Source organism: Ammodytes marinus, assembly GCF_949987685.1.
Source record: "Ammodytes marinus genome assembly, chromosome: 8".
Taxonomy (NCBI): domain Eukaryota; kingdom Metazoa; phylum Chordata; class Actinopteri; order Uranoscopiformes; family Ammodytidae; genus Ammodytes; species Ammodytes marinus.
In genome coordinates, this window is record NC_137212.1 from 23,318,411 (window position 1) to 23,344,570 (window position 26,160).

Consider the following 26,160-nt stretch of genomic DNA (forward strand, 5'->3'; position numbering starts at 1 on the left):
TTCCCATATACATAAAGTACTCTATCTATACATAAATGTGTCTAGATTATTAGAGTATACATATAAAAGACAAGTCAATTGAAAAAAAAACTGTGACTGTAAACATGACTAAGAAAAAACCCCAGTTTATTGTTTTCTGACCACATTTGGTCTGCGAAGAGTGTGCCTCTTGCTCTCCTCTGCTTATTCATCGCCCCTTCCTTTCGATTTCTCTCTTTTTTTCTTCTTCTTTTTTCTTTACTTCTCTGCATTAATATGATTCAGCCACATGACGAGCATTGCGGAGGAAGTTACAATATTACACAACATGTCCACTAGGGATGTCTTTACTAGAGTCAACGACCCCTTCATTACTTTCTATTCCTCTTGTTTTTACTCAGTCCCTCACACTTTCAATCGTCACTTCTCTACGTGACAGCATTTGGATATCGGTGTTATTTTTGAAACAACATAAGAGTGGAAAAAAACGGCATTCATCAAGTAGTTTCCTGTGTGTTCTTCTTTTATGATCAGTCGCCTGTTGCAGTGAATGGCACATGGCAGACACGCTGTCTGGGGACTGTGGGCGACACAGCGACCTGTAGCCTCTTACACAGGCCTCTAAACCTGCCTCCCTAGAGGGGCTCAGGTAACATAATAGGTAGAGTAGAGATATTCCACACCGTAACACACACACACACACACACACACACACACACACACACACACACACACACACACACACACACACACACACACTCTGTCTCTCTCTCTCTTTCTTAGCCATTCCAAATTAAAGCAACGATACCCATTTCACAAAAAAGCAGACCTCTGCAATGTAGAAAACACACAAAGGAAATAATCTCTGTGATGTACCATATAAAACCGAGACGAAACAGTGGAGATGGGAAAAATTTCAAATTCAGTCCCACGCTCACTAACTTGGATGTATTATTGTCCGCTCCACCCCAAAGCAGCTTGAAGATATTAGCTTGTGAGCGCATGGGAAAGTAGAAGAGTCATGAATCATGCCAGACACAGAGACTCAGCGATCGATCACATCTGGGAGTCTGCTGCATGGTATGATGTGTGAGTAACCCGCGGTACCTTCAAATGCAACAAACGTCTGGCAACAAATTCACACTCTCACCAACACCTTGGATTCACAAATACACTGTTTATCAAATGCAATAAAATGTACACACACACACACACACCAGCAAAAACATTTCATTGAATCAACACCACAGTATTAAGCAATATATTCATGTGTTTCCTTTGTGTGGACTGGGTTTGACAGAATCCTCTTTAAAAAAAACTCAACAGGTTAGGTCAGGTAATATTCTAAACTTTCCTATTGCCAACAATTAAATAGATCTATTAGTAAGTAGCCTATTGTCTGGGTATTCCTACTAGCTATAGTGTGGTCTGGCTGTGCCAGACTAGTGTATCCCAAGCCTGTATATAACTTAAATAATGGAGCCTCTTTAAATATGAAAGTATACTGTACATTAGTTGACCTTTTTTAAAGGTTTACAGTTTCAGAAATAAGAAAGTTGGGAGTAGGAGAGAGGCGAGCAGGCGGAAAAGTATTGAGAGATATACTAATGCATTGTTGGTTTTGGTCTTTTAAACGGATTCTTTGACAAAAATAAAGAATATCACCAGCCTTTCCTTTCCAGTATAGATATAAAGAAAAACAAATCCATTAAAATCATGGGTTTGCTAATCCTCATGGTGCTGGTAAACAGATAAACCACATGGGTGATTAGTGATGTGTGATCTTCAAAAGAAAACACACCCTGTGTTCCGAATCGCATACTCTTTCTTTTTTCTATTCAACATACTACATCCGACGATAAAAATAATCTAGTTAGGTAAGGCATACTATTGGGACATACTTTTACTTATTTATTTCATCATAACATCGCGCCTTGATCTTGCCTCTTGCTTTTATATCCGTCGCATCCCCGTTTGTTTTCATATGGAGGCTTCGTCGATGTGACGTCACTTCAGGTTCGCACTGGGTTATGGGTCAGAATCGCCCAAATACGTTGCCGTTTTCAACACTAAAGATCTTGGCTGGATGTAGTAGACATCCGGGTCTTTCTAACCATCCTAAATCTGGCCACAAGAAATCTTTTTTTCTACCATACTAAATAGTAGAAAGTATGCGATTCGGAACGCAGGGACAGTCTTCATTTCTCCTGACCTCAACTCTGTCAGATTAGACATTATCACCATCTGTCTTCCCTGTCTCTGTCCCTGTATCAGCATGTCTGCAAAGATCCCTACACTCCTACACACACACTCCTACACAAACACACTCCTACACACACACACACACACACACACACACACACAAACAAAGATGTCCCTCCCCAATCTAAACACAAACACAGCTTGGTCATGATATCACAACAAGACGGCCGTCCTGGGAATTAGGACGGCTCTTTTTTCTCAACCTCTCCGCCCCCTCTCAAGGAGGAATGACATGGCCCTCTGCCCTGTCACATACATCACGTTAGCAGGCGTTCACACAAAGGACACCGTGTCCAGGTTAATGCTAGGTTTATGTTTCACTGGGAACATTTCACACATTTTCACTGTTAAAACTTTGGGCAATATGAGACGCACTTTTAAAAGTCAAGTATGGCCACTCCAGTGAGAGGTGAGAAATTTGAAACTTTGAAAGCTTCGTTGCAATGTTTTGCCAAGTTGCAAGCCTTTTAAGCTTCAAATATAATCTATTCTGGAAAACAAATATCTACGTTAGCCTGCGCAAGAGAAAACTTATTAAAAAAAATTTATAACATTAATAAATCCTATAGACTTGCAACTCAAGTCGACCCTTTAAGAATTATTTGCTATTTTGAGATTTTTGTATAAAAAAAATCCAAAGTGCTGACAGGACAGATGCATAGAAACCTCCATTACATTCTATATGGCTGCTATCTAACCAGTGTTGACAGAAGCACATGCCATGGCGTCAGGAAACCATAGCACCCTGTCCTTCAGGTTTCACTGGCAGATAGAGAGCTCATTATTAGCCCGTGGCTGTATTGCATGAGCTCGAGGCAAACAAACAAGGCTGTGCATGATTCACATTATTGTCAGGGAGTGGTGTCTCACTGAGGAAGCAATAACTCAACGACACACTACTAGACCGTCGTTGAGACAGCAAGCAGTGACATTCTTTTGACAAATTTCCATACACACACACTTCAGAACATTTGCACACAGATCAAGGCACTTGAACATCTTAAAACACACACACACACACACACAGCTCTGCTTTTCATGAACAACGCAGCAGAGCGAGTTCCTGCAGCCAGATTTATGTAAGGGATTCTTTGTTTTGCTCCATGAGGAGCTTTTTTTCTCCATCCTTCTCTTTACTCTGTGCTATTTCCTGCTGCAGCCCTTCTTTCCCTCTCTTTCTCACTCCTCCACCTCTCATTTCTAACCCACTCTGGAAGGTGTCAGGTTTCTACAGCTGGTTCACATTAGCACCCCCATCTCACGCACCCCACCCCCTCCCTCTCTCCCTCTCTCTGTCTCGCTCTCTCTCTGCACCTCTTCTCTCCTTCATTCTCTCCATCGTCCTCGTCCACCTCACGCTGACCCCTGCCTGTCCGGGGCTGGCCATGGTGGCTTCAATGAGCACAGAGGGTTGGGTTGAGTCTGGTTCACTCATGTTATAGTCTCCCACCTCTTTTCATTGCTAATTCTTATGTCCCCAGCTCCCATACTCTCTCCACAAATCCCTAATTCCCCTTTTCTTTTGTGCAATTTCTCTCCTCCTACCTCTCCACCTTCCTCTCCCCAACTACAACCCCACCAGCACCTCCTCCTCCTCCTCTTTCTAGTCTCAGGCTGCGACGCTTAATAACTCCATCATGCTCTCTCTCTCCCCGCGGCCATCACAGAGAAACAGTGTGAGAGAGAGAGAGCATAAGCCAGCTCACATTTCAATACCTGGATCATTCCCTGGCTTGGCTAGAGCATAGGTGGCCTATTCACTGTACTGTAGTCATGTGCGTGCATGCATGGAAGTCAAGTCAAGTGCAGAGCATGTTACTGGCTTGGCTGTTGCTTCAAATCATTGTTGTGCCGTTAGTTAGCTGGTGGAGGTAAATCAGAAACTAACAAATCCCCGGCTTACCACAGAAATTGCAGTTGCACGAAGCCTCATAGATTATTTTAAGAAAAGCAAGTCCCATAAGAAAGCACATTTTAAAATATCTGCTGCCATTCAGACTGTGTCAGGTACTCTATAACAGACAGACAGAAGTCTGGAGAAACTGGAGTAATCAGGATCACTCACAGGACTTAAATGGCACCTATTATGCAAAATGCAATTTTTCATGTTTTTTTTAACCTTAGGGGCGACCCTCATTTGCAATATGGGTCCCCCATGTGTCTAAAGACTCCCAAAGTATGAGAAAAAAAGACCTTCTCTCTTTTTGTCCCACCTCCATCTTTCTGAAAACCTGTTGTTGCTCGAGTCAGTCAGATTGCTCTCCCCATATGATGTCATAAGGGGAGAAGCCAGAACCCCTCATTGCAAACCTAACTTAGCACTACCTTCGCCTAGGATAAGCACCAAACCAAAAACTTCCCTCAGACTTTGTACCACCTGAATGATTAAAGGGAACCAGTCAGATCAGACACAGAAGTGACACAAACAGTGAAGCACTTTCTAGACCTCAAAGGTCAATGGTGGATCCTGACTGAAGAGCTCCCAAGACTGGTTGAGTGTGCTATATACATCTCATTAAGGAGGTACACCAGTGTGTCCACACACTGAATGCTTTGACACTATTACTGTGCAGGAAGTCCAGTCAATTGCTCCTGCTAGTGGCTGTACACCTAAAGGGCGGGAGCTTTAGTTGAAATAGACAGGATATGATGTGGGGGGAGTCAATACTTTAAAGAAAAACAAATCATAAGAAGCAGTGGAGTTGCATTGGTTTTGTTTGCACTTTCCCTCACTTCACAAAGCATAGTCTTTCATTCAAGATCAGAGAGGGCAAAAATATCACCAGAGAGGAGGAAGACGGAAGAGGTTGTCAGAGTGATGTCAAACTTAGATGTCAAATAAAAAAACAAAGCGAGAGAGCACTTTAAGTAAGAAAACCTAGTGAAAGAGAGACAGACATACAGAGAGAAAAGGAAAGCCAAAGTCAGACTAAAAAAGCATAGAGAAATTTAGACTGAATAAAAGAAGTGCAGAGCAGGGTGGAGTCCAGGCTGCGTTTGGATAGGCCTGTTTTCCCTCAGAGCGCTCCATCTGCCAGTCTTTCTATGTTGTTCTGTCATTATGCTGTTCCTGTGGTTGTTTACAAGTATTATACCTAAGGAGATTTGCTCCGCACACAATTTTTTTCTCTCTTTGGAATTCAATATTTATTTATTTTTATTTTATTTTTTAATCTTGGAAATTCCAAGTGTCCAGAGTCCTTACACAATGGTTCATGTGATTGTATGACAAAGCTGAGGTACTGCCGAGCCAACAGTGTCATCATGGATGTGTGACACAGAGAGCCACTTGTCACCTTACTGTATGTGGGTTTATGGTCTGGTTGCTACATTCCCCACTCTTTTGTAAGGCTTCCTCTTTCTGAGAGCAGGTTTGGATCTCCATAGCAAAGCAGCCTCGGGACATCTGCATGTTTGTGTGTGTGTACTCATATCGTTAGATTGTTTAGTAGTTTTTGTCACTGTGACTTTTTATTGTGGTGATCCTCAAAAAGAGATTGAAAAAGCCAGTGGCATGTGACGGCAGGCCAGTGTAACCAAACCTAATCTAGTGAGTTGGCAAATTAAAGCCAGAAAATAAATCAAGAATTGACAGAAAATAAACTCACAACAATATTAGCATTTGATTCATTTAAGTTATTGAACAAGCAAAAGGCAAATAATTGCCTGCTCTCAAGTTTGTTTGTTGCCGATTTATTTGTTCCTTTTCTTTATTTCATCAGTTTGTTTATGTATAATCTTTGGTTTTCTTAACCGTGATTGGCTGATGAATATTCCAACTGTCTCATTATTTGGGCACTTAAACATACAATGAAGATACATTATAGAACTGCATCTCCACCATCTAAACACTGACCGGGAGCATGTGAACTTGCCCTGGGCTCAAGGTGTCCCCGACTCTCCATGTATTCACACAGAGAGCCCATACACAAACATATACACAAAGAAACTCTTATCATTGTGGCTCCAGTCCTAACCACATGTACATTGCTATTTACTGGGTTGTGGGAAGGAGATAAGTCTTTGGAGAGAAAGAATGGGGAAATCACAGTGTGGGTTCCCTAGGGTTTGTTGACTTAGTTTGGATCATAAGCCTAACCCTGTTAAAATCCCTCTGTGTGTGTGTGTGTGTGTGTGTGTGTGTGTGTGTGTGTGTGTGTGTGTGTGTGTGTGTGTGTGTGTGTGTGTGTGTGTGTGTGTGTGTGTGTGTGTGTGTGTGTGTGTGTGTGTGTGTGTGTGTGTGTGTGTGTGTGTGTGTGTGTGTGTGTGTGTGTGTGTGTGTGTGTGTGTGTGTGTGTGTGTGTGTGTGCGTGTGTGCGTGCGTGCGTGCGTGTGTTGCTGTTGCATCTGCAGTGGAGGAGTCGAGATGTGTTGCAGAGAGGAGGAGGAGTGAATGGTCCAAAGCCTTTATCTGTTATTCCATTTCTTCTTGTCTCAAAGAACCTAAGACTGATAGATAACAACAGCAAAAGATCCTCAACTCCCCTACAAACATAACGGTAGATGTCATATTATTGTCAAAAAAGGTGGAAAAAAAAGTATCTCAACAACAATGGGGTTGTGGGAGAAGAAGGATTAAAAAAGGGCCTGGGGAGTTGTGTCCAGACTGAGTGATCTTAAAAGGGAGGGGTTGAAGGCATGGATGGATGAGTGACAGTTTGATGAAGTAGGCATATAGCAAGAGGGCAAATGATCTCCTCTCTCTCTCTCTGCTCGGCTTCTCCTCGGTCGCTCTCCCTCCCCCCTACGCTGCTCTCTCATCATTAGTAAGGAGTTGTGCTCCGAGGTATTCCTCCTCAAATTACCTGAAAAAAGACATCCTCTTTCTTTAAGCCCTTTCTCTTCCTCCAGTCTGCCCCCGCAGGCAAATTCTACCTGTCAGATCAAACATGCAGCAAGTCCACACACAACACAGTAACTCCAACCCCCCCCCCCCCCCCCCCTTAAGAAAAAAACTTTTATTTTTTAATGAATGTAAAGACATGACAGGGACTGAAAAGAGTAAAAGAGAGTTAGAAAAAAAAGGCAGTGAGGGGGGAGGGAGAGTTAATCAGTTTGCACCGTGGCCCCAAAAAAGCTAGACAAAGAGATCTTGTTCTTGTGGGAGATAGTTTTTTTGGACAAGCCTCACTCTTGCTCGGTCTGCTCAGGTATGAGCTCAATGAGCCAGACTCCATGTGAGTGTCAGGAATCTTCTGGGGCCCACAAAACAGCACCTGTGCTCTCCAGCCAATACCGCATCAGAAATATGTATCGCCTCAGCAATGATGTAAGTCATATGCACCTATACAAAGCTCAATTCCACGCAGACACACACACACACACACTTACACAACACACACCTTATGTTCACACCCAAGGCTGGTGACTTGCAGTGTCACCGGTTAGACAGCTTCTGCACACCCTGCCCTGCTAGTCAGCTAGTCGACCTCTCCCATGCACTGTAACTCTCTCTCTCTCTCTCTCTCTCGTGCATTCTTCCTGTCCAAAATCAGAAACTTGAGCTCTCTATGCAATCACAAAAAAAATTCAAAAAGGCATTTTTCTGCAAATGGCATTGCCTTGGTCTATATGCTACCAAGAGAATTTCCCTTTTTGCTTTCTCTTCTCCTTTTTGGAGAAAGAGATAGCATCGGAGTGGAAAAATGGTTTCTAAAAAAGGAATTAAAGATGTCAAGCAAACGCCTATGTATGACTGGAGTAATTCTTCTAGGTCTTTCCCAAATGTAGTATTGAGTAAATGAGTATTTACAACATAAGCTCATTCTGATGCCTATCAGAACTGTGTGTGTACAGTTTTATTACAGCTATCACACAAACACATTGCTGTCCTCGTTTTTTTTTTCTCCTTATATTACATAAATGGTGTAAAGTGATGACACGTTCTCCTGCTCCCCACTTTAAAAAAAAACAAGCTAGCTAATTGTAAACTAGGGATAAAATGTCCCGGCACACAGATGTAAGGTCCATTTGTTGTCCACAGCAGTAGCCCTTTAATTATACAGTTATTCCCAGTCTGACCCCAGATGTGATCCATGTGACTAGCTATGGGCTGATCCGAGCCTGATGGCCAAAGTGACTGTTTACTTACAAGCGTTTGTGTTTAATACACTGAGGAGACTAATGAAGACATAATTACATTTTTGCACAATAAGCCTTTTGTGTGTGCAGAGTGGGCTAGACATGGGGCAAGTGCGTTCATTTGTGAGCAAACATGCGCGTATGAGCGAGTGTGGTGTGTAGTACATTTTGTACCGCAGAAAAAAGTGACTTCCAAGTTAATCAGTCTAACAGTAGGCCTGCGCTCTGTCAGCTGACTCCTGAACTAAGAGGCTCCTCTCTGTGCGTCTTCAGGGCAAGTGGCATCTCTTATGAGGTTCTTCAATCGTCAATATTATCTTTAAAAATTCAGAGGAAAAAAATACTGACTGAATGGTCACGTATAGAGACAGCTTGGTTAGCCTACCAAATGCAATAGTCTTATAGTCCTCAAAAAAGACTTCTCAAAAACCTAAAAATGACTGTAGCAGGATCACTTTATATCAAACCCATCTTGGTGTCACTTCTCTGGTTGCCTGCAGAATTTGTTTTAAGATCTGCTGTCTATAGCGATACAATGGTTAAAGAAATATTGCCCCTGTTTTTCGTCATTGTGAGAGGTCTATCTGACTATCACAAGCATACGTAATGCAAACACATGCACATAAATACACACAGACAAAGAGCCACTCGGCACACGCAGTACAATATCTGTCTGACCTTCATTTATACTGAGGGAATGTCAAACACTGATTAAGGAATGCTGCTTTCTCCTTCCTTTTTATACAGAAGTAGCAGAGTGTTTGAATTCCAATAGGTCTGGGAACAGACACACAGTGTGATTCACATCACATTTGATGAAATATGATCAGGTTTGTGAACCAGCTATGGTGTGTTTTCGTTGGGAATTTGGCTGGGGAGTGGCAACGCAATTATAAAGATAGCTGAATCTTAATTACAAACCAGCGTTAGCTGTCAGAAAGTGGAAAGCATAGATCAAACAGGCCAATACTCTCCTTTACAACACAGCACTTTTCCTAAATGGTCTGATTGCACCACTGCCGACAGTACCCATACTTGTAGGCAGGGTTTATGACAGACAGCGATAGCCGGGGTCCAAGTTGATACTCTCTATGGGACAGAGCTTTTGAGCAGAAGCTACATAGCTATAATGACAACATAGCAGTTGTTATTTTGGTATACCCTACCCAACTTTGGACAGTGTAATTGCAAATAAATGCATTCCAAGCCGAATTACTTTTAGGTTATTTCCAGTCAGATAAATTGAACATGTATGGTAACAATGATTATCCTACTTGCCAACTTTTAGATAATTTTTTTCTCATCAATAACACTGATCAGGTTACTTTCTCATGTAATAAAAATGTCTCATTGCCGTCTTCCCATCCCCCGGCAACAACAAATCATTGGGCAGTAAAATATGTTAAGCAATACCATGTAATAATATGTAACGCTAGAGCTATCAATTCTATAGCAACAAGAGAGTGCCTAACAAAACCCCCTGAAATGTCCTGAATAACATCTTGGAAGTGGAAGTGTGTGTATTGGTATTGTTCCAAGTACTGGTGTACTCTGTCAAGACAGAGCAGTCTTTTATTCCCCGTTCCGTGCCTGAGCCAAACCTCATGCTCTTGTGGAGAGGCTAGGGTTGATTTTTGTATTGACATCCAACAATCCCCTAATGAAGTTTTTCTATTGTTGTGTTACAATTGTATTACAGTGTCAGGATGCCAGCATGAGTTGAGCCACAGTCCCAGCCAGTCAATCTTACCTGCAGTATTCAGTGCCATTGTTAAAGGTCAGACACGTAGCGTTGTTCACACAAGGCGCCTTATCATCCATACACTGCAGAGCTGTAAGAGACAAGAGACAAGTTATAGAGTGGACATCCAGAGACACACTAAATGTTCAGTCAGTATATGCGACATTTGAACTATTATGGTTCGTTAAGTAATCCACATTAACACAGATTTTGTTCTAAATTGTCTTCAAATACTGTAGGGAATGGAGATATGTAAAGAAAATACTTGAACAGTAAAAATTTAATTTGGAGAGTGTCAGTTTTCCCATTATAAATGCACAGAATGTTTTAAATGACTGCCCCTAGTCAGTTATCCAAAAGGGAAACTATCGACCAGGTTTAATGGTACGCAGTATCCAATGTCTTTTATTTGAATGACTGTGTCTAGACAGACTTACTGGTAATGATGTCATCCTGCTTTGTGTGCCTATAAAATAAAATAAAAAAATGTATACCAGAAGAATGTATTCATAGAAAAAGACATTAGATGGGTAGCTCTAGGTCTGCTAACAGTGCTTCTTGCTGCTCCATTTCAAAGTGGGCACTGCTCAAAACACTTTCAGGGTTTTCCACACAAAGGTTTGTCCCCCCCCCACGCAAACAGCGTGCCCACATATCTGAGGGAACCCCTCCTGATAATCTACAAGTTTCCCCTTCTTCACGTCCTACAGAGAGATAATACACAAGGCTGGCCACCTCTAGCCTGCCATGGAAAAGCCAGTCTGATATCAGCCTGTGGTAATAGGGTGGCGGGATTGGGCCGGCAGACGGAAATTAGCCTTGACGAAGACAACAAAGCACAACTATCTTGCCGCCAATGACACACTCATTCCCACACACATCAGCTATTGTGCCAGAGACACATGGTTCAAGTGGTCTTCACGCACACCATGCCAGCACACCATGCCAAACAAGAAATGTGCTGTTCTCATTCTTTATTTGTTTCTATGTGATATGGAAGCCAAAGACGCCACTTGTTAGTGTGTGTGATCAATTAATCCCAACTGCAATACATCATTAGCACTGCCACTGACACACAGTGTTGCTCTAATCTTTAGTTCCATGTGTAGGCCTCACATGATTAAGTGCTTATGTGATCTATCCTCACTCTGTAAAATAGCTCTTTAAAAAAACAAAAAACAGAGTAGGTCAGCTGATTTCGACGAAACACCAACAATGTCTTCATAAAAGAGTCATTGCCTTACAGGAAGTGCGCAAATGGTGTTTCTTCCTGCCTCTAGATCAATCACAGTGTAATTCAAGTTGAGAAGCTGTCGTGGAGAGACTTTTCTAACACTGCGCGATGATTTCCCAGTGTTAAAAAGTTGGATAAATCTTATTTTCAAGTGCTGTGCTTGAAGGGTCCAGTCTCTGTACTGCTCTGGACAGAGAGCGAGGGCAGGCTAATTCCTTAGAGCCACGCTGACAGACATAGTCAATTAGACATGGGGATAGCATACATAAACCACTGTGAAATTCATGATCCCAACAGGCACAGGCACAGGCACGCACTTACAGTCGCACACACACACACACACACACACACACACACACACACACACACACACACTTCTATGTGCACAATTGCACAGACATCCAGTGTAATGAAGTTGATATCACACACTAGCTGCGGTACAAAAGACCGCAGAAAATACTTTGCTATTTTGAGACTCTTTCTATACTGAGCAGCAGACATATGGTAAGCACAGGAGTGAACACGTGAACAATCCACACACATGTGGTTAGACCTGTGACACAGTGGAACTTTCACTTTTGTCTTGAAAACTTTAAAAGTACAAATTTAAGGCCAAATAATTTCCCATTTTCTCTTGAATAAATAATATAAAGAGGGCACAGTCATACTAGGCACACCCCGCTGGCCTCACACTGCACCCAAAGATCCGGACCTATAGGTTCTCAAACTGGTCAAACCAACTAGACTTTAGGGGGCAAACGTACTTGGGCACAGTACAGATGGACTAGTGTGAGAGAAAAAAGGACATCGAATTGGATTACTGTACAGACAACATAGAGTACGGAAGGATACCAGTATTCTAAGACAGACAATTGTAAAATCAGCCTAACTAGTGTGACACTGAGGATAAAGAAGGGTGGAAGCTAAGAAGATAATGCATAAGGCAGAGAAAAGGAAGTATGAGAGCAGAGCCAGAGACAGCTCTCATCCTCCAACTGGTTTGACGAGCTTCCCATGCGCTCTGTCGTAATGCCGGACGCAATGATATTACCAGATTTGGGACAGCCTGCCTCCTATTACGCCATTTTGACACACACACACACACACACACACACACACACGCGCACACACACACACACGCGCGCGTTACCCCCATGATACAGGTCACCAATTCCCAGACTGAAGTTCGAAATCTGTCTGTCTCCAAAGTAAAACAGAAAATGAACACATTTAAATGAGTGACTGTGACCGACTGGCGTATCTACTGTAGACTGACTCATCACCAGCATTGCATCCTCTCTCTACCTGGCTGTTTCTCACACTTCACTATCAATGAACCATAGAACCATGAAACATTTCCCATGAATGAGAGAGAGCCTTGATAAGAGCCAATCGACAAAGTCAACAGTGAAACTACAAACAGATGGTGTGAGCTCAGAAGAAACACAAAGAAGTTACCCATAGTATTAATAGTACTATTTCCTGATCAAAAGTCCACATTCCTTTTTCTCACTAAGTACTGCTGCATATGCCCAGTGTGTGTGTGTGTGTGTGTGTGTGTGTGTGTGTGTGTGTGTGTGTGTGTGTGTGTGTGTGTGTGTGTGTGTGTGTGTGTGTGTGTGTGTGTGTGTGTGTGTGTGTGTGTGTGTGTGTGTGTGTGTGTGTGTGTGTGTGTGTGTGTGTGTGTGTGTGTGTGTGTGTGTGTGCACGTGTAAAGGTTATGGGGGAAGGAGAGAACAAAAGCAGGAGATTTACAGTGTCTGCAGTAGTCTAGTGGGCCTGGGAGGAGAGCTATGTGTGATCCCTGCTGATGGAGGCACCGTAAAGTTGTCACTTTGCATTATGCATTAGTGTGAAACCAGAGAGGTTATACACAGATGTCAGAGCTTTTTCTTAAACGTTCCTCCATGACTTCATAATATTAGTAACTTTATTTGTGTTTATAAGACAAAAGATCAATAACAGAGCCATATATGTCTACAATTAATACTAAATTGAATGAAAAAGAGGGGAGGACATATTGATCTTCTGTGTTTCGGACAAGAAAACTATTCACTGTATTGCGGCATGGCAAATTAGCAGCCTTTTTATGTACAATTTACGTTTTGCTATTAAAAGCAAGAAAATAGGTCTTTGGGGAGATTTGAGAAATAGTCCCTTTTTTCCCCTCAGCTGGGTGGAAGGATGTGGTAGTGTGTCTGTGTAAGATTGACAGTAACTGGCAGAGCGGTGGTGTTAAATGAGTGACAAAGTAAACAAAGTTGCACTGTAGCCTACATGTCATGTTCAGAAGGCGTGTTGTCCTTCTTTTTTTTCCAGATGAGTAAGGAGGAGCACTCCAGCATGTAACTGGACCAAGTAACATTTGCAGAGATGTTTACATAAAGGGATGGGTACGTCATTCCGAACTTTTGTGGCACCAGACCAAAAGGCCTCGATACCATCGTGTATTGAAAAATGCTTTGTTCGTTCAATACAAAATGTCAACAATACCTAAGGAGTAAATCTCATCAAAGTCAGTGAGCCGAAAAGCATGCAGCGTGCTTGATGTGCCGAGTTCTAAAAGTGCTGGCCGAAGCATCCAGGAAAAATACATGCTTTGGTAATATGAAGGCAGTTAAGTTTGATTTCAGCTTAATTAAAGTTTTATTTATTGATATTAAATAAAACAATGTGTAATGTCAAAGTGTTAAAAACGGACTTCATAAAATTGTTATAGAAAACAGTATAATTCAGGAACTTGTGTCGAAGTCAAGGTATCTGTATTTGTATGGATAGTAACAGAAACCACAACTCATTTTGGATGAGCTCTGGTGACAAAAACAATTCAAGGTAAAAAATAATTTAAATTAATCTCCAATAAAATCTGGATATTTGAGAACCGGTAAAACAATGGAAATACAGAGCTGTTTGAATGAAGTCTGAGAGGGCAGAAATCACAGCCCTTAGTGTTTGTTGAGAGAAAGAAAAAAAAATGGGGAGGCGGAGAGGGGTTGTTGTGCTCAGCTGGCATTACGCTGGTTTCTACCTCAGCACTCGCCACTGCTTTGTCACAGACACCACAGCGGGTCCCTAGAGGGATCCAGCCATGTCATGAGAAGAAAGAGAAAAAAAAAGACTGTCAAAGAGGTAGAAAGAGGGAGGGGGGAGAGAGAGAGACAGGGCTTTGAGCTAATAGCTGAGGAGTGAGACGGGGAAGTAATTACAAAAACGACAGACAAAGACTGCACACGAACGGGCGTCCCTGGGCCCTGGCTGGCACACATCCATACAGAGGAGGGCAGGAAGTTGTTCGCGCTGAGTGAGGAAGTAACCCCATTTCCTGGAATTGCTGTACAAGCCTCTAAGATCCAGCAGGCTAAACAGTCGTCATGGTAACTTGCAATAAAATACCCCTTAGCTCAGCATGGAGGGACGGAGATGAGGCTCAAACTAAACACCATTACCCTGAGGGAAGCTTTACTGGCCCACACAAACAGCTGAGGGGAACCGAGCACACCAACGGACCAAGGGCTTTAAGACCTTACTGTACCAGGTCAGATTCAGCTGACATACTGGAAGACACAGATCAGCACCTCCAACACTAACAGCAAAAGTGAGAGACTTCTAGGTATGGATCAAGCTCATATCCTGGATCTGTATAAGGACAGATACAGGTGGTTTATAACAGTACTGGCGTTATTAAAACTGATACATTTCAGATCCTTTGTTTGATGAAACCCTTTGCTTCCAGGTGAAGCCGTGGGAGGGAGACTGTGGAACATGCGTAGAGCACCTATAGGCCAGTTACAGTCAGATTGGCCGTACAAACGTGCAGAAAGAGCTCGGCTCCCAAATGCATTATCTAGGTGTACCCTGCCCTTTCAGACGAGACGGTCGCCTTGCTGTTGTAATTACTTGGAAAAGTTGGGAGAGTCTCAACTAAAGTGAGTGCTGGCCCAGTGTGTGTGTGTGTGTGTGTGTGTGTGTGTGTGTGTGTGTGTGTGTGTGTTTTGGAGGGAAAAAGAGACAGACAGCCAGAAACAGGGAGAGCCGACCAGACAAGGCAAAAGTAGGGACTTTCCCTAGCTCATATCGTTTAGGATTTTTTTTTCGTCCCGATAGAATTCTTTTAAATCATAGTTTTAAAGACATCAGGCCTACTGCCAGACATATTTGGTTAGGTTTAGATGCTGGGTTAAAATAGTTTAAAGTAACTTCAATGACATAATCCTGTGAGGGACTGTTGTTCATAAATGCTTTGATATGACATCTTATATCTTAGATATCCAGTGATACAATACAAGGTCTGTCGAAAAACCTGCTATTGAGTTTAATATTCTGAACGTTCACCAGTGACATTTGTCTCAGTTTGTCCTGAGACAAATGCTGACTTATGGCTAAGTAATTCCACATTGATTCAACATTCATATTTTCAGCTCTGTTTGGTTATCATCCTTACGTCTGCGAAAAGTGTATACAATCTTCCAAATATATATATATTTTTTTTTTCAAATAGTACACCTACGTACTGAAATGAGACTGATAATATACCAAATATTACAACTGGTTATTAAACCAGACAAAATGTGTACTGAAACAGCCATTTTAAAGTAGTGTCCCTCTTTCTTCTGCTTGGTGTGCCCTGCTTGGCCCTGGTTCATTACTCCATGCACCCTGCCTGATTGTCTCCAGGATTACGGGGCTGTGTTGGCCAAGGAATGCGGGCCGCAGTAATTCCCTGTTAATTTGCTAACCTGTTCAACAGTGCAGACACAACGCTCTGTAATCCTCTCCACCTTCACAGTCGCCTCCTATAGTAACAGTGCATGTGGTTCATGTGTAGGGCATGCACCTAGCTTCAGTCACATTTGGTCTGGTATTTATTTAATGCGTGAGGATCAGTGTCACTAAAACAAAAACTGGTCAAGTGAACACTGGCACTGGTATTAGCACTGACGCAAAATTGTTAACAGGCCCATTGCTATGACTTTCACCTCGTATGCTATGCATTTCAACTTCAAAACATTAAAAGGTCACATTATGCTCATTTTCAGGTTCAAAATAAAAATTTGGGTTTCTTCTACTGAAAACTGTTTCATGGTGTAGTGTACATAAAATCCTTATATTTTTTATGTATACCCCCTATATTTCTCAAAGTGCCATTGCTCATCTTTTTTGCCTCTCTTTGAAAATCCATGTTAATACAGCTTTTCAAAAAAAGTGAAGGTGGCGAAAAGGAGAGATGTTTTTGTCCCTCATACTTTGGGAGTCTGTAGGCACACTGGGACCCATATGAATGTGTAAAAAACATGAACAGTTGCATTACAAAATAGGTGACCTTTAATAGTAGTAAGTCTGGACATTTGCCTCTATTCTAAGCCACCAGAGCTATAGAGGCATAAACATATGCACTGTATGCGAGCATGGGAAATAACACATACATCTGGAGCACAGTTTCACAGACGTTCACCCGCTGACTCGTACAGCCCTACACATTTCCTACTCTCTCTCCCACTACAACCAATAAGCACAGACCAAAAACACATGGGAGGCCTTGGTTTTTAACTACGCTACTAATCAAAAGGGTGGAGAAGGCTGAGCTGAATACAAACTGAAACATGAACACACTGAAGCAAGGGGAAGCCTATCTTACAGAGACTGCAGGGAGTAGCTGAGAGATACCAAAGGGAATGCTGGGAGGAGGGTGTCACAGAAAAGATGTCAGAAGGCACATTAATAACACAGCCACAAGGCAGTGGGTAGAGTGGCTCCTCAGTAAATAATGCAGTGCTGTGGGCAGCTCAATAAATATCTTTGTCTTCAGAGCACACGGCGAAGATGGCGAAGATAAATCACATTTCACACCAGGCTCCAGCCGGGGTCAGATGCAAGTAAACCATGGGCGGCACAATTGCTGGCCTTTTGTTAGTTTGTATCCACAATGCAATACATACATACACAGTTACACACACACGCAAATAGATACACACACGCACGTCAGCTGTTCGCTGTTTGCGCTGGGCAAATATATGCAACCATCCACATGCCCACACCTTAGGGGCAACACTGTGTCGTGTGCCACAACGATGGCACCTACGCTTCCTGAGGAATCACATTAACATTTGGCTACACCGACTGAACTGGATTGTAATGCATCGACTCAGAGGGGCCTCACTGTCCTTTGCAGGCTTTTAAAATGATGATTAAGGGCACACTCTCACACCAGGCAAGTGTTGCCCAGTGTGAGTGCTCCTTTCCCTACTCAAGCATGGTAGACCTCCTGGGCTCTGGCACAGTTGGGAGGTGTGCTTGGGCACGGTACAGATGCTAATGAGCCGGCACTAGGAGGAGGACGAGCACACGCATAGACGGAGACCCTGACGTCAATTTATACAAGACTGTTCCCCGAGACCAAATACGTCCATGCACGCAACAGACATTTAACAAAAATGTTGCCGAAAGGTTTGTGTTGGTCTTATGTGGCGGTGGAATGTTCCGTGTGAATATTGCCGGATGAAAATATTCAAAACAGGCGTGCTTAGGCACAGTGCAGGGCAACTGGGCCTATTGTGAGTGGGCCCTACATTTTTTTGGAAAGTGTCCCATAGACTACAATGGTCTTTTAACAACAATTACAGCTTAATTAGCCTAACCACTCGCAGGAACTTCTTAACAAATGCCAATGTACCCTCTGGTATATTGTTACTGGTAGTTTAGGAATGCATTACATACTGTATCACCTTTTGCAGTTGGTAGAACTGAGCAAAAGGGAAACTTTATGCAGTGCCCCATGTTCCACTTTCACAAGAATAACATGCTTAAGCCATGCTGTGGCATTCAAAGTTGTGATTATACTAAAAAAGCATTTCCAATACATCTTCACAAGGGGGGGGGGGGGGGGGGGGGGTCACTGTTGTGGCCCACAATATTGTGGTCCTGCTTAGGGGTAAGGTCAAACTGTTTCTCCCCAACTGAGATGTGTCGTAATAATGTATGTGGCTTGACTTGAAATCAAACAACTGATAGGACACAAAGGGTAATCGTTGACATTGTTATGTTCAGCAGATGGGGACTTTTTTTGATAAACTCTCAATTGACATATTGGAGTTGTTTAGCTAATGCAAACCTGCTGCTTCTTTTAAAGCTTTCAAACGTTACACAGCTGGCAGGCTCTTATTGTGAAGATGCTACAGGAAGTGCAGCAGTATTTGTCACAGTTGTTAGAAGTTAGAAAAAGTCTGCAAAAAACAGACTTTTTCCACAATTCTTAAAGTGAATGATTTTCAAATATTGCAAAAATGGTAAAATATGAAACACCCACAGAGAACTAGCTGCCGTTATTGCAGCATGGGTGAACCTCAAACCTCCCTCACATCGTTAAGGTGAGAATCTTCGTCTACCATGCCATCCTGTCATATGGAAAACCACAAACACTTGCACGCAGCTCGCATGGTACGGTACATTATGGAGCGATGAACTAACATTTTCTACGTTCACTAGCAGGGAAAAGGATAGGTGAGGATGAATAGGGGAAGTTAAGTGTGTGTGTGTGTGTGTGTGTGTGTGTGTGTGTGTGTGTGTGTGTGTGTGTGTGTGTGTGTGTGTGTGTGTGTGTGTGTGTGTGCATGCGTACGTGGCGTGTGCGTGTGTGTGTGATGCCGAGAGAGAGGGAGAGAAAGGGAGAGAGAGAGAAAAAAAAGAGAGAGCGGGATAGATCCTGCACAGAGGTGGTGGGGTGGGGGGAATGTCAAACACCAACAACATTCCACTGCCTCTCCTTGCACTGCCTGCAGCCCTTTTACATTGTCTTTTCTTCTTTTGTGTGACTTCTCTGTTTAAGTCATACAGTCTATGACCAGATAGACCAAAAACTATGAGCTAGAAGAAGGAAAAATAAATTAAAGTGGCATCCCACATTTCCCAGAGAAGCCATAATAAACAAGCCACAAAAATAATAATATTTGTAATACAAATAATATAATTTTAGATTTGAATAAAAAGCATATAAAAAGCACTATACGTTGAGGAAAACACCAATGCCAAAGTCAAGTTATGCACTTTGCATATTTTGATGTGTCCCAAGCAAAACTTCTCTGTAAACAACACTTTATCTGAAGACAAACCCAAGTGAAATCAATATTAGTATTGACTTTGAGTTTTTTCAAAATAAACTTTGTCTAATTAGTACTTCTGCAGGCCACACACTGCTGACTGGAGAAGATTTTACAACCAAATAAATGCTAGCAAGCAACATGACATGACTTCTCTTCTTCTATGTCAGGGGCCATTTCACAGTTTGAGTCAAAGGGTACTTAAGTCTTTTTGTTCACTTTCTACTCAAAACAACCTTTCACTCTTCAGAATAAGCACTTTGAGCTGACCTGAGAGCTATTTAAGACCTGCTTCCGGACTCTAATTAGCAGACACCAATTAGTACTTAATTAAAGACAGGTGCTCTAGGAGGTAAACAACTTATCCCTGCTATGCTAAATACACACACACACACACACTAGGTCTTCAGGTGCCTGGTGTGAGTGAATCAAGCTACTTTTCAATTAAATCAAGGTATTTAACCCATTCCCTCATCATTATTTCACATATGGCCTATTTAAAGAGTGACCAATTGATTTGACAATTGACCCAAACCTCTGAAGGCTGGATGGTCAAGAACAATAACTGGCAGGCAGTGTAATAGGCCTACATGGGGTAGGGTCTTGTAAAGGGGAAAATAAAGTTTCCTCGTGAAACTCTTATTTAACCATAATGATGTTGGTGAACATTTCCCCCTCAAATCCCCACAGTTTCCACTGCTTCATTGCTGTCAGCTCCTGTTCATTCAGCAGGGCGGTCTAAGCATGGTTAAGGGTCCATTTTGAATTCTTTCTATTGCTCTCGCCGTTCAACATCTGGGCAGCGGTGCGACTCGGCTCACAGCCTTCTGAACAGTCCATAGGCCTGCTATCTTTATTAAGTTAACCATACCTATTTCTCTGAATTAGACACATGTAAACTTCAGGTGTAGTGGACTTATGGATGTGTATAATAATAAATTAAGGCTATGTCTTTTAAACTATGTGAAACATTGCTTAAGAATGTTAAAGAACGCTAATAATAATTGTATAGGCTAGTGGTGATAACACACCGACAAATATCGCTAAATAACGTCACTAACTGTGATAATAAGAGTGAAATCAACCCGTATATGGATGTTGTAGTCATATCAAAATAACCTAAAGCATACGTTTTGGGTAAACTGCCGCATGTTACCTATTTAAATGCAACAGGAACAGAAACAGCAGAAAGTCGCTACTGTCAAAATGCTTTCTAAATAAAAAGAGTTTGCCCTCCGTCTAAAGTGGCTTCTTGCAACTACAGGTTTTATTGTGAGTGTGTGAACGAGCAGAGTGTGTAGAGATGCTAGACTGCCTGCTCCGTGTCCCGCAGATGCAGAGGCAACAAAACGTGATCATGACAGACAACTTATGAATTATAACAAGAAACCAGACATCTGTATCATGTTGAAAAACGTACCCAAAGAGAGGTGGATGAAGCAGAAGACGAAGACTAGGGATTTTCCCGAGGAGTAGCCGGGGATCTGCTCCATAATTTCTGTAAAATCCACATAAGGTCGCCAGCCCAAAGTTGAGTTGTCTCCCGGGTCGGTTAGATCTCAAAAAAAAAAGAAAAAAAAAAGTCCCGTAGAACAAGTGGGGCCACAAACGATAAAGATGTAAGACTACTTGAAGTGAAAAATTACAACATTTCGGCAATATTTTACATGTGTCACACTGGCCGCTCCGATAAAACCTTTTAAAATAAACATAAATGTAACTCCTGCTGGTCACGGAGGGATCAGAAAAGTCTTCCACCTCTGCGCTCACCAGTCACTGAAGTCACTGAGAGCGAAGACACAAAAACACATATCCTTCCGCTGAAGTCAGCGGGGACCTATAGTCGGGCTGAAAAAAAAAGATGGTAATGGTTTTTACAATCTTATTGTTTAATTACGGCGTTTTTAATCGCTTTAGGGAAAAGAAAAAAGCAGTACTCGTTTTTTTCCGACAATTTCCCACTGGAAGCTACATTAAAACACACTAGTGGTTAAAGTTTTCATTCTCTGTGTTGCCGCGGCGGAGGAATGTTTTCTCATTTTTCTGCTTCTCGGAGCCTGGTATGACTCAAAATTAACCCGTTCAATGATTTCTTTTCTTTTCTCCTCCCATGAACTGCACGTTTTTCCCCCGATATGTCGTTTAACACCCACTCTCTCTGCTTGCTTTTTCTCATTACTAGCTATTGATGCCAGTCTGTGTGCACAATATGTTTCAGGTTCGTCGTTTTTCAGGTGTAGCCTAGTGTTGTTTAAATGAGCATGAGCATCTTGACTGTGAACAGGTAGGCCTAGAAAAAAAAGATGGGAAGCCTAAACAGTGACTTTATGTGACTTACACAACACCACCTGTAGCTATATAGCATACATTTTGTCATTATTATAACAGCAATATTTTATTTATTTGTTTGCTTTTTTTTTTTGTAGCCTACACCCAAAACATGTGATTTTTGTTAGGCTACTGTGTATCATGCAATGAAGGAGAAAATAGAGCACAGACACCTGTGAGTAATTCAAGGGCAGTGTGTCTTGCTCGACTTTTTGGTGCAGCCTGTTTACTTGCTTTGTTTCAGCTTAGGTTTCAGGTTAAGTGAGTCACCATTTTTCTCAGGTGCAGGTCATTTTAGCAATAGCAATAGTTACAGTCCTCAAGCATATGTTGTTAGGCAATAGGTACATTTGAAAGAAGTTTACATTCAAATTTTGAATTTTTTTTTACTTTTAAAAAGTATTAACCCTTGAGGTGGTCAGTAGCCTGCATGATTAAAAATTGTGTGTGTTGTTTACCAGAATATTTTTTAAATAACATAATTGTTTTCATTTTTCTGAATAGAGCGAGGCTGCCTTTAGTAGTAGTAAGTCTAACCCCAACATCGCCCAGCCAGACAGACTCACATTAGCCCTACAAACAGTCATCCCAAACTAATTATCCCTTATCAGCCTGGATGAACCAGGTGTAAATCACTGGCTCATCACAACAACAAGACCACATCTCATCCCGGTGATTTGTTTGTCTTTACACCCCGTTAAGAGACACATTGCAGGGCCCTCCTGCTGCTGCGACCGGCCCTCTGTCCTCTATTCAACCCTGCTGAAAGGCCTGGAAATGGGGGGAGCAAATTGATCTCCTCAGGGGTCCGTACTGACAATGCTTTTGTTGCTGTGGCCAATGTCAAGCTCTTGCTCTCCGTGCGTGGCTGGGTGTCAGGTGCTGGGCGCCACAACAAAAGCCTTTCAAGGCATTTGCTCAGATGCTGTTTTTATGTCGTTAAAGCACGTCTTGTGTTTGCTTATTCTTCTTTATATATCACCAAAAAACACAGGAATCCACTGCCACAGATGCAACTCTTTAATTGCTTTCGCTGCATTTTCCCCCTCCCCTCCTATATCCACTTTGATTCAACTCTCTTATTTCACGGCAATGGCCCTCATACGGTCACGTGAGCCAATAATAACGGCATATAAATCACATCATAGGATCACTTTGTCTGGAGCACTGTTTTCTTAATGATGTCACTCCAGATGTGGGCTTCCATAGTTTGGGAAAGATGTTGTGAAGAAGGGCGTGGATCTGCCTCGTGAGCAGAAAACTCTGATTAGTTCCTCTTTGCCTTGGCGCTGATGAAAGGCTTTTGCCACAGACAGTTTCAGACACGGTTTCAAAGGAGAAGAATAAATCACTTGAAAACAAAGTGGGAAAGCTCAGTCCCACCAATGCCCTTAAATCTCTTTGAACCACCTTTTGTAAAATAAACAAAAACAACCAAGTTGATCAGATAACTTAAAGAGATCACATATTTATAGTTTTCTTAGTAGTACCGGGGGGAAAATCGATTTCCAATAGCACTATAAATACAGTCAGAAACCAGAGGAAATCAATGGGTGCCTTATCAGGACTTTAAAAACAGCCCTGCAGTGAGTCTGAGTTTTTTTGGTATTTCAACCACAGAGTAGTAATAAAACTTGGCCCTGGGTGAGAGCCATCGGCCTCTGCCATGCTGGTGGGAGAGTCACTTTCATCACCTTTGGGGCTCTTCACACTGATTTGGAGCTCATCAGTCAGGGTGACTCCGGCTGTCAGCCAGTAGATTTATACTGCAGAACATGGTGTTCAGGGGCCAGATAGCAATGACTGATTGCACGTGTGTGTGTGTGTGTGTGTGTGTGTGTGTGTGTGTGTGTGTGTGCTCGTGTGTGCGTGCGTGGTTGCATGGTTGCGTGTTGGTCTCTGTTTCCTTAACCATAAACACGCCATATAGCCATGGGAAACCGAATCAGCGTCTGTCATTTAAGAAGTCACTCGGCCTTTACGTTTTAAAGATGGCAGGAGGGCCCGTATGAAGTATATGATTCCTTTCTATAATTAGTAGTGGCAGGGGCTGATTCACTTTCCCCTCTCTCCTTCGCCAACTGATTCGCTAGCATAAACAGTTGTACACACAGCTGAGGCAGGTCTTGTTCATTGGATCCTGGGTGCTTTATACTAGCAGTTGCACTTTTTTGCACACACTGCTGTTAGCCTTTTTAAACCGCTACTGTATGTGTTTATCGCAGAGATCAGGTTCAGTTAACGCAAGTGTTGACTAGCAGGCATTTTGTGCTGGCTTTCGCTGAGATGAACAGTCTTGAACCCCGGGGAATTTGGTGTGAAGTTTTGATGCCCCCAGTGCCCTCGTCAAGACTTTTGCACATGTTGTGCCGGAAGCATGATCTATCTTATGTCGTCTTTAGCATGTAAGCAGATCTGGGGGACAGGAAACTAAAGGGGGGTATATTTAGGTTTGATTATCACCTCCCTTCTCACTGACCTGTTTTGACTGCCGTGAAAGATGCAGCCCACAGACAGCTTTACAATGGGGTTTCTGCAAAAGGCTTAAAGACCTGTGGTTATTTTGAGGAAAGGGTTTGCACGAAACCAGAAGGAGCTGGGGTGGAAGGTGGTGTTCTGCTCCGTGGCCATTATGCATGCTAAAAATGTATATTATTTAAAGGTGCACTAGCAGTTTCAGAGGAGGTGGATTTGTTTACATTTGCAGAGCCTGCACTTAGTTTACAAAACATATTTACTGTACTTGTAATTCCTAGTATTACATAATTATATTCATCATAAACCAAAACAAAATCATGAGACACAACCAAAGTTACCCCTATATATTTGTAAACAAAACTGTGGGCCCTGCTGCTGTAAACGGCCAAAGTGAAACAGTATCTTTCACGGTAGCTTCCTAACTTTATACAGTGTTCCAGGCATCCAATTTCCCTGTGAGGAAAGTTTGTTTATAAGGTTATGAAAATATACCTTAGAAAAATGTGCACTTCTCTGACACATCAAAAGTTACATAGTGCACCTTTAACACTTTAGAGCATATCAGATCAGTTGCATTTCAGTTCTCCTTGACGGTTTGACCAACAGGGAAAGTTTGGCCTCCAGAGCGTGGTCAGCCATCAAGATGAGAAGCCACATGGTGTCTAATTTAGAAAGATGCAGAGCTGATACAAGGGTTCTTGAGTATGTAATCACGGGGGATCATTTTCCTGTGTGAACTTGAGTTTATATGAGCCACATGTCAACATCGGGCCAGATAATGCACGTGTAATATTTAAGAAAGCACACAATTGAGCACTAAATCAGTGTAATCATTGACTTGGTTTGACATGGGATAGTTTTTGAGGAAAGCAAACATGCCAGTGTCAGTTTTTTATCTCTTTCTTTTAATGGCCTCAGTTTTATTGTAATCAGCCAAGATAAAAGCCAGGCTTTATGATGGCCATAGATAAAAAAGTGTAATTTCATAGTCAAGTCAAAGCATGTAAACGCTCAAAACTGATTTACCATAGGGTCCATTCAGATTGTGCTGAGGTTGGCCTCTGAAGTTGTAAGGATTTGATTTATTACAAAACTGAAAAAACTCACTTCGTACACCCCGATCACTCAGCCAACAGCGTCACGCCGGATACAACATGTAAAAACAAGGAAAGTATTGTGACGCCACTACAGCATAAACCTTATTATTTATTGATATCAGTTGGTTTAGGACATATATAGTATAATATAAGATAAACTGATGTCCCAATGGAAATTTGTCTTGGTTACTCTAAAGTGGCGTGAAGTTGTCAGCAGGGATTTTGTGAGTAACCGTACTAGCGTGTGTGTTTGTGCATGTGTGTGTGTGTGTGTGTGTGTGTGTGTGTGTGTGTGTGTGTGTGAGAGAGTGTATGTGTGTGTATGTGTGTGTGAGTGTATGTGTGTGAGTGTATGTGTGTGAGTGTGTGTGCCTTATGGCGTTCCACAGTGGTCAAAGGTGGAGAGTCAGCGAGGGCCTGACGTGACCAGGCGTGATGTGGGCAGAAACCTCAGCCGAGGGTTGGCCTGCCTGCTGAGGAGAAAAGGGAGTTGGCAGAGAGGTGAAGAAACAGGTGATGAAGAGGAGAAGGAGGAGGAGGAGAAAGGGGGGCTGTGTGAATGTGAACACATCCTGTAAGGTGACCTAGGGCTCTGGCAGGGCCAGGTGGACAGGAATGTGCTGTTGTGTGTGGATGGGATCCTCCCCTGAGTGCCCCTTGCCTGCCCACCGTCACCCCACACTAGTGGGCTATTTATATTGCACTGTGGGAAAATAACGGCCCCGGCAGTGTCATCTGGGTTCTGCAAAGGTTTATACTCCCCACCCACCCACCCACACACACACACACACACACACACACACACACACACACACACACACACACACACACACACACACACACACACACACACACACACTCACACAG

The 26,160-nt window shown here is 42.5% G+C and overlaps 1 protein-coding gene across 1 annotated transcript in view; it reads right to left on the reverse strand.

The window, feature by feature from the left end:
* Nucleotides 1-21,173, reverse strand: part of notch2 (notch receptor 2) — a 43,350-nt gene extending 22,177 nt beyond the window's left edge. Inside the window, exons 1-2 of the mRNA XM_080033370.1 lie at nt 20,811-21,173; nt 10,073-10,154 (exon numbers count right to left, since the gene is read on the reverse strand). Coding sequence (XP_079889496.1) covers nt 10,073-10,154; nt 20,811-20,883 — 155 coding nt within the window. The 5' untranslated portion in view covers nt 20,884-21,173. The remainder of the gene's footprint in view (nt 1-10,072; nt 10,155-20,810) is intronic.
* Between the last annotated feature and the right edge of the window lie 4,987 nt (nt 21,174-26,160).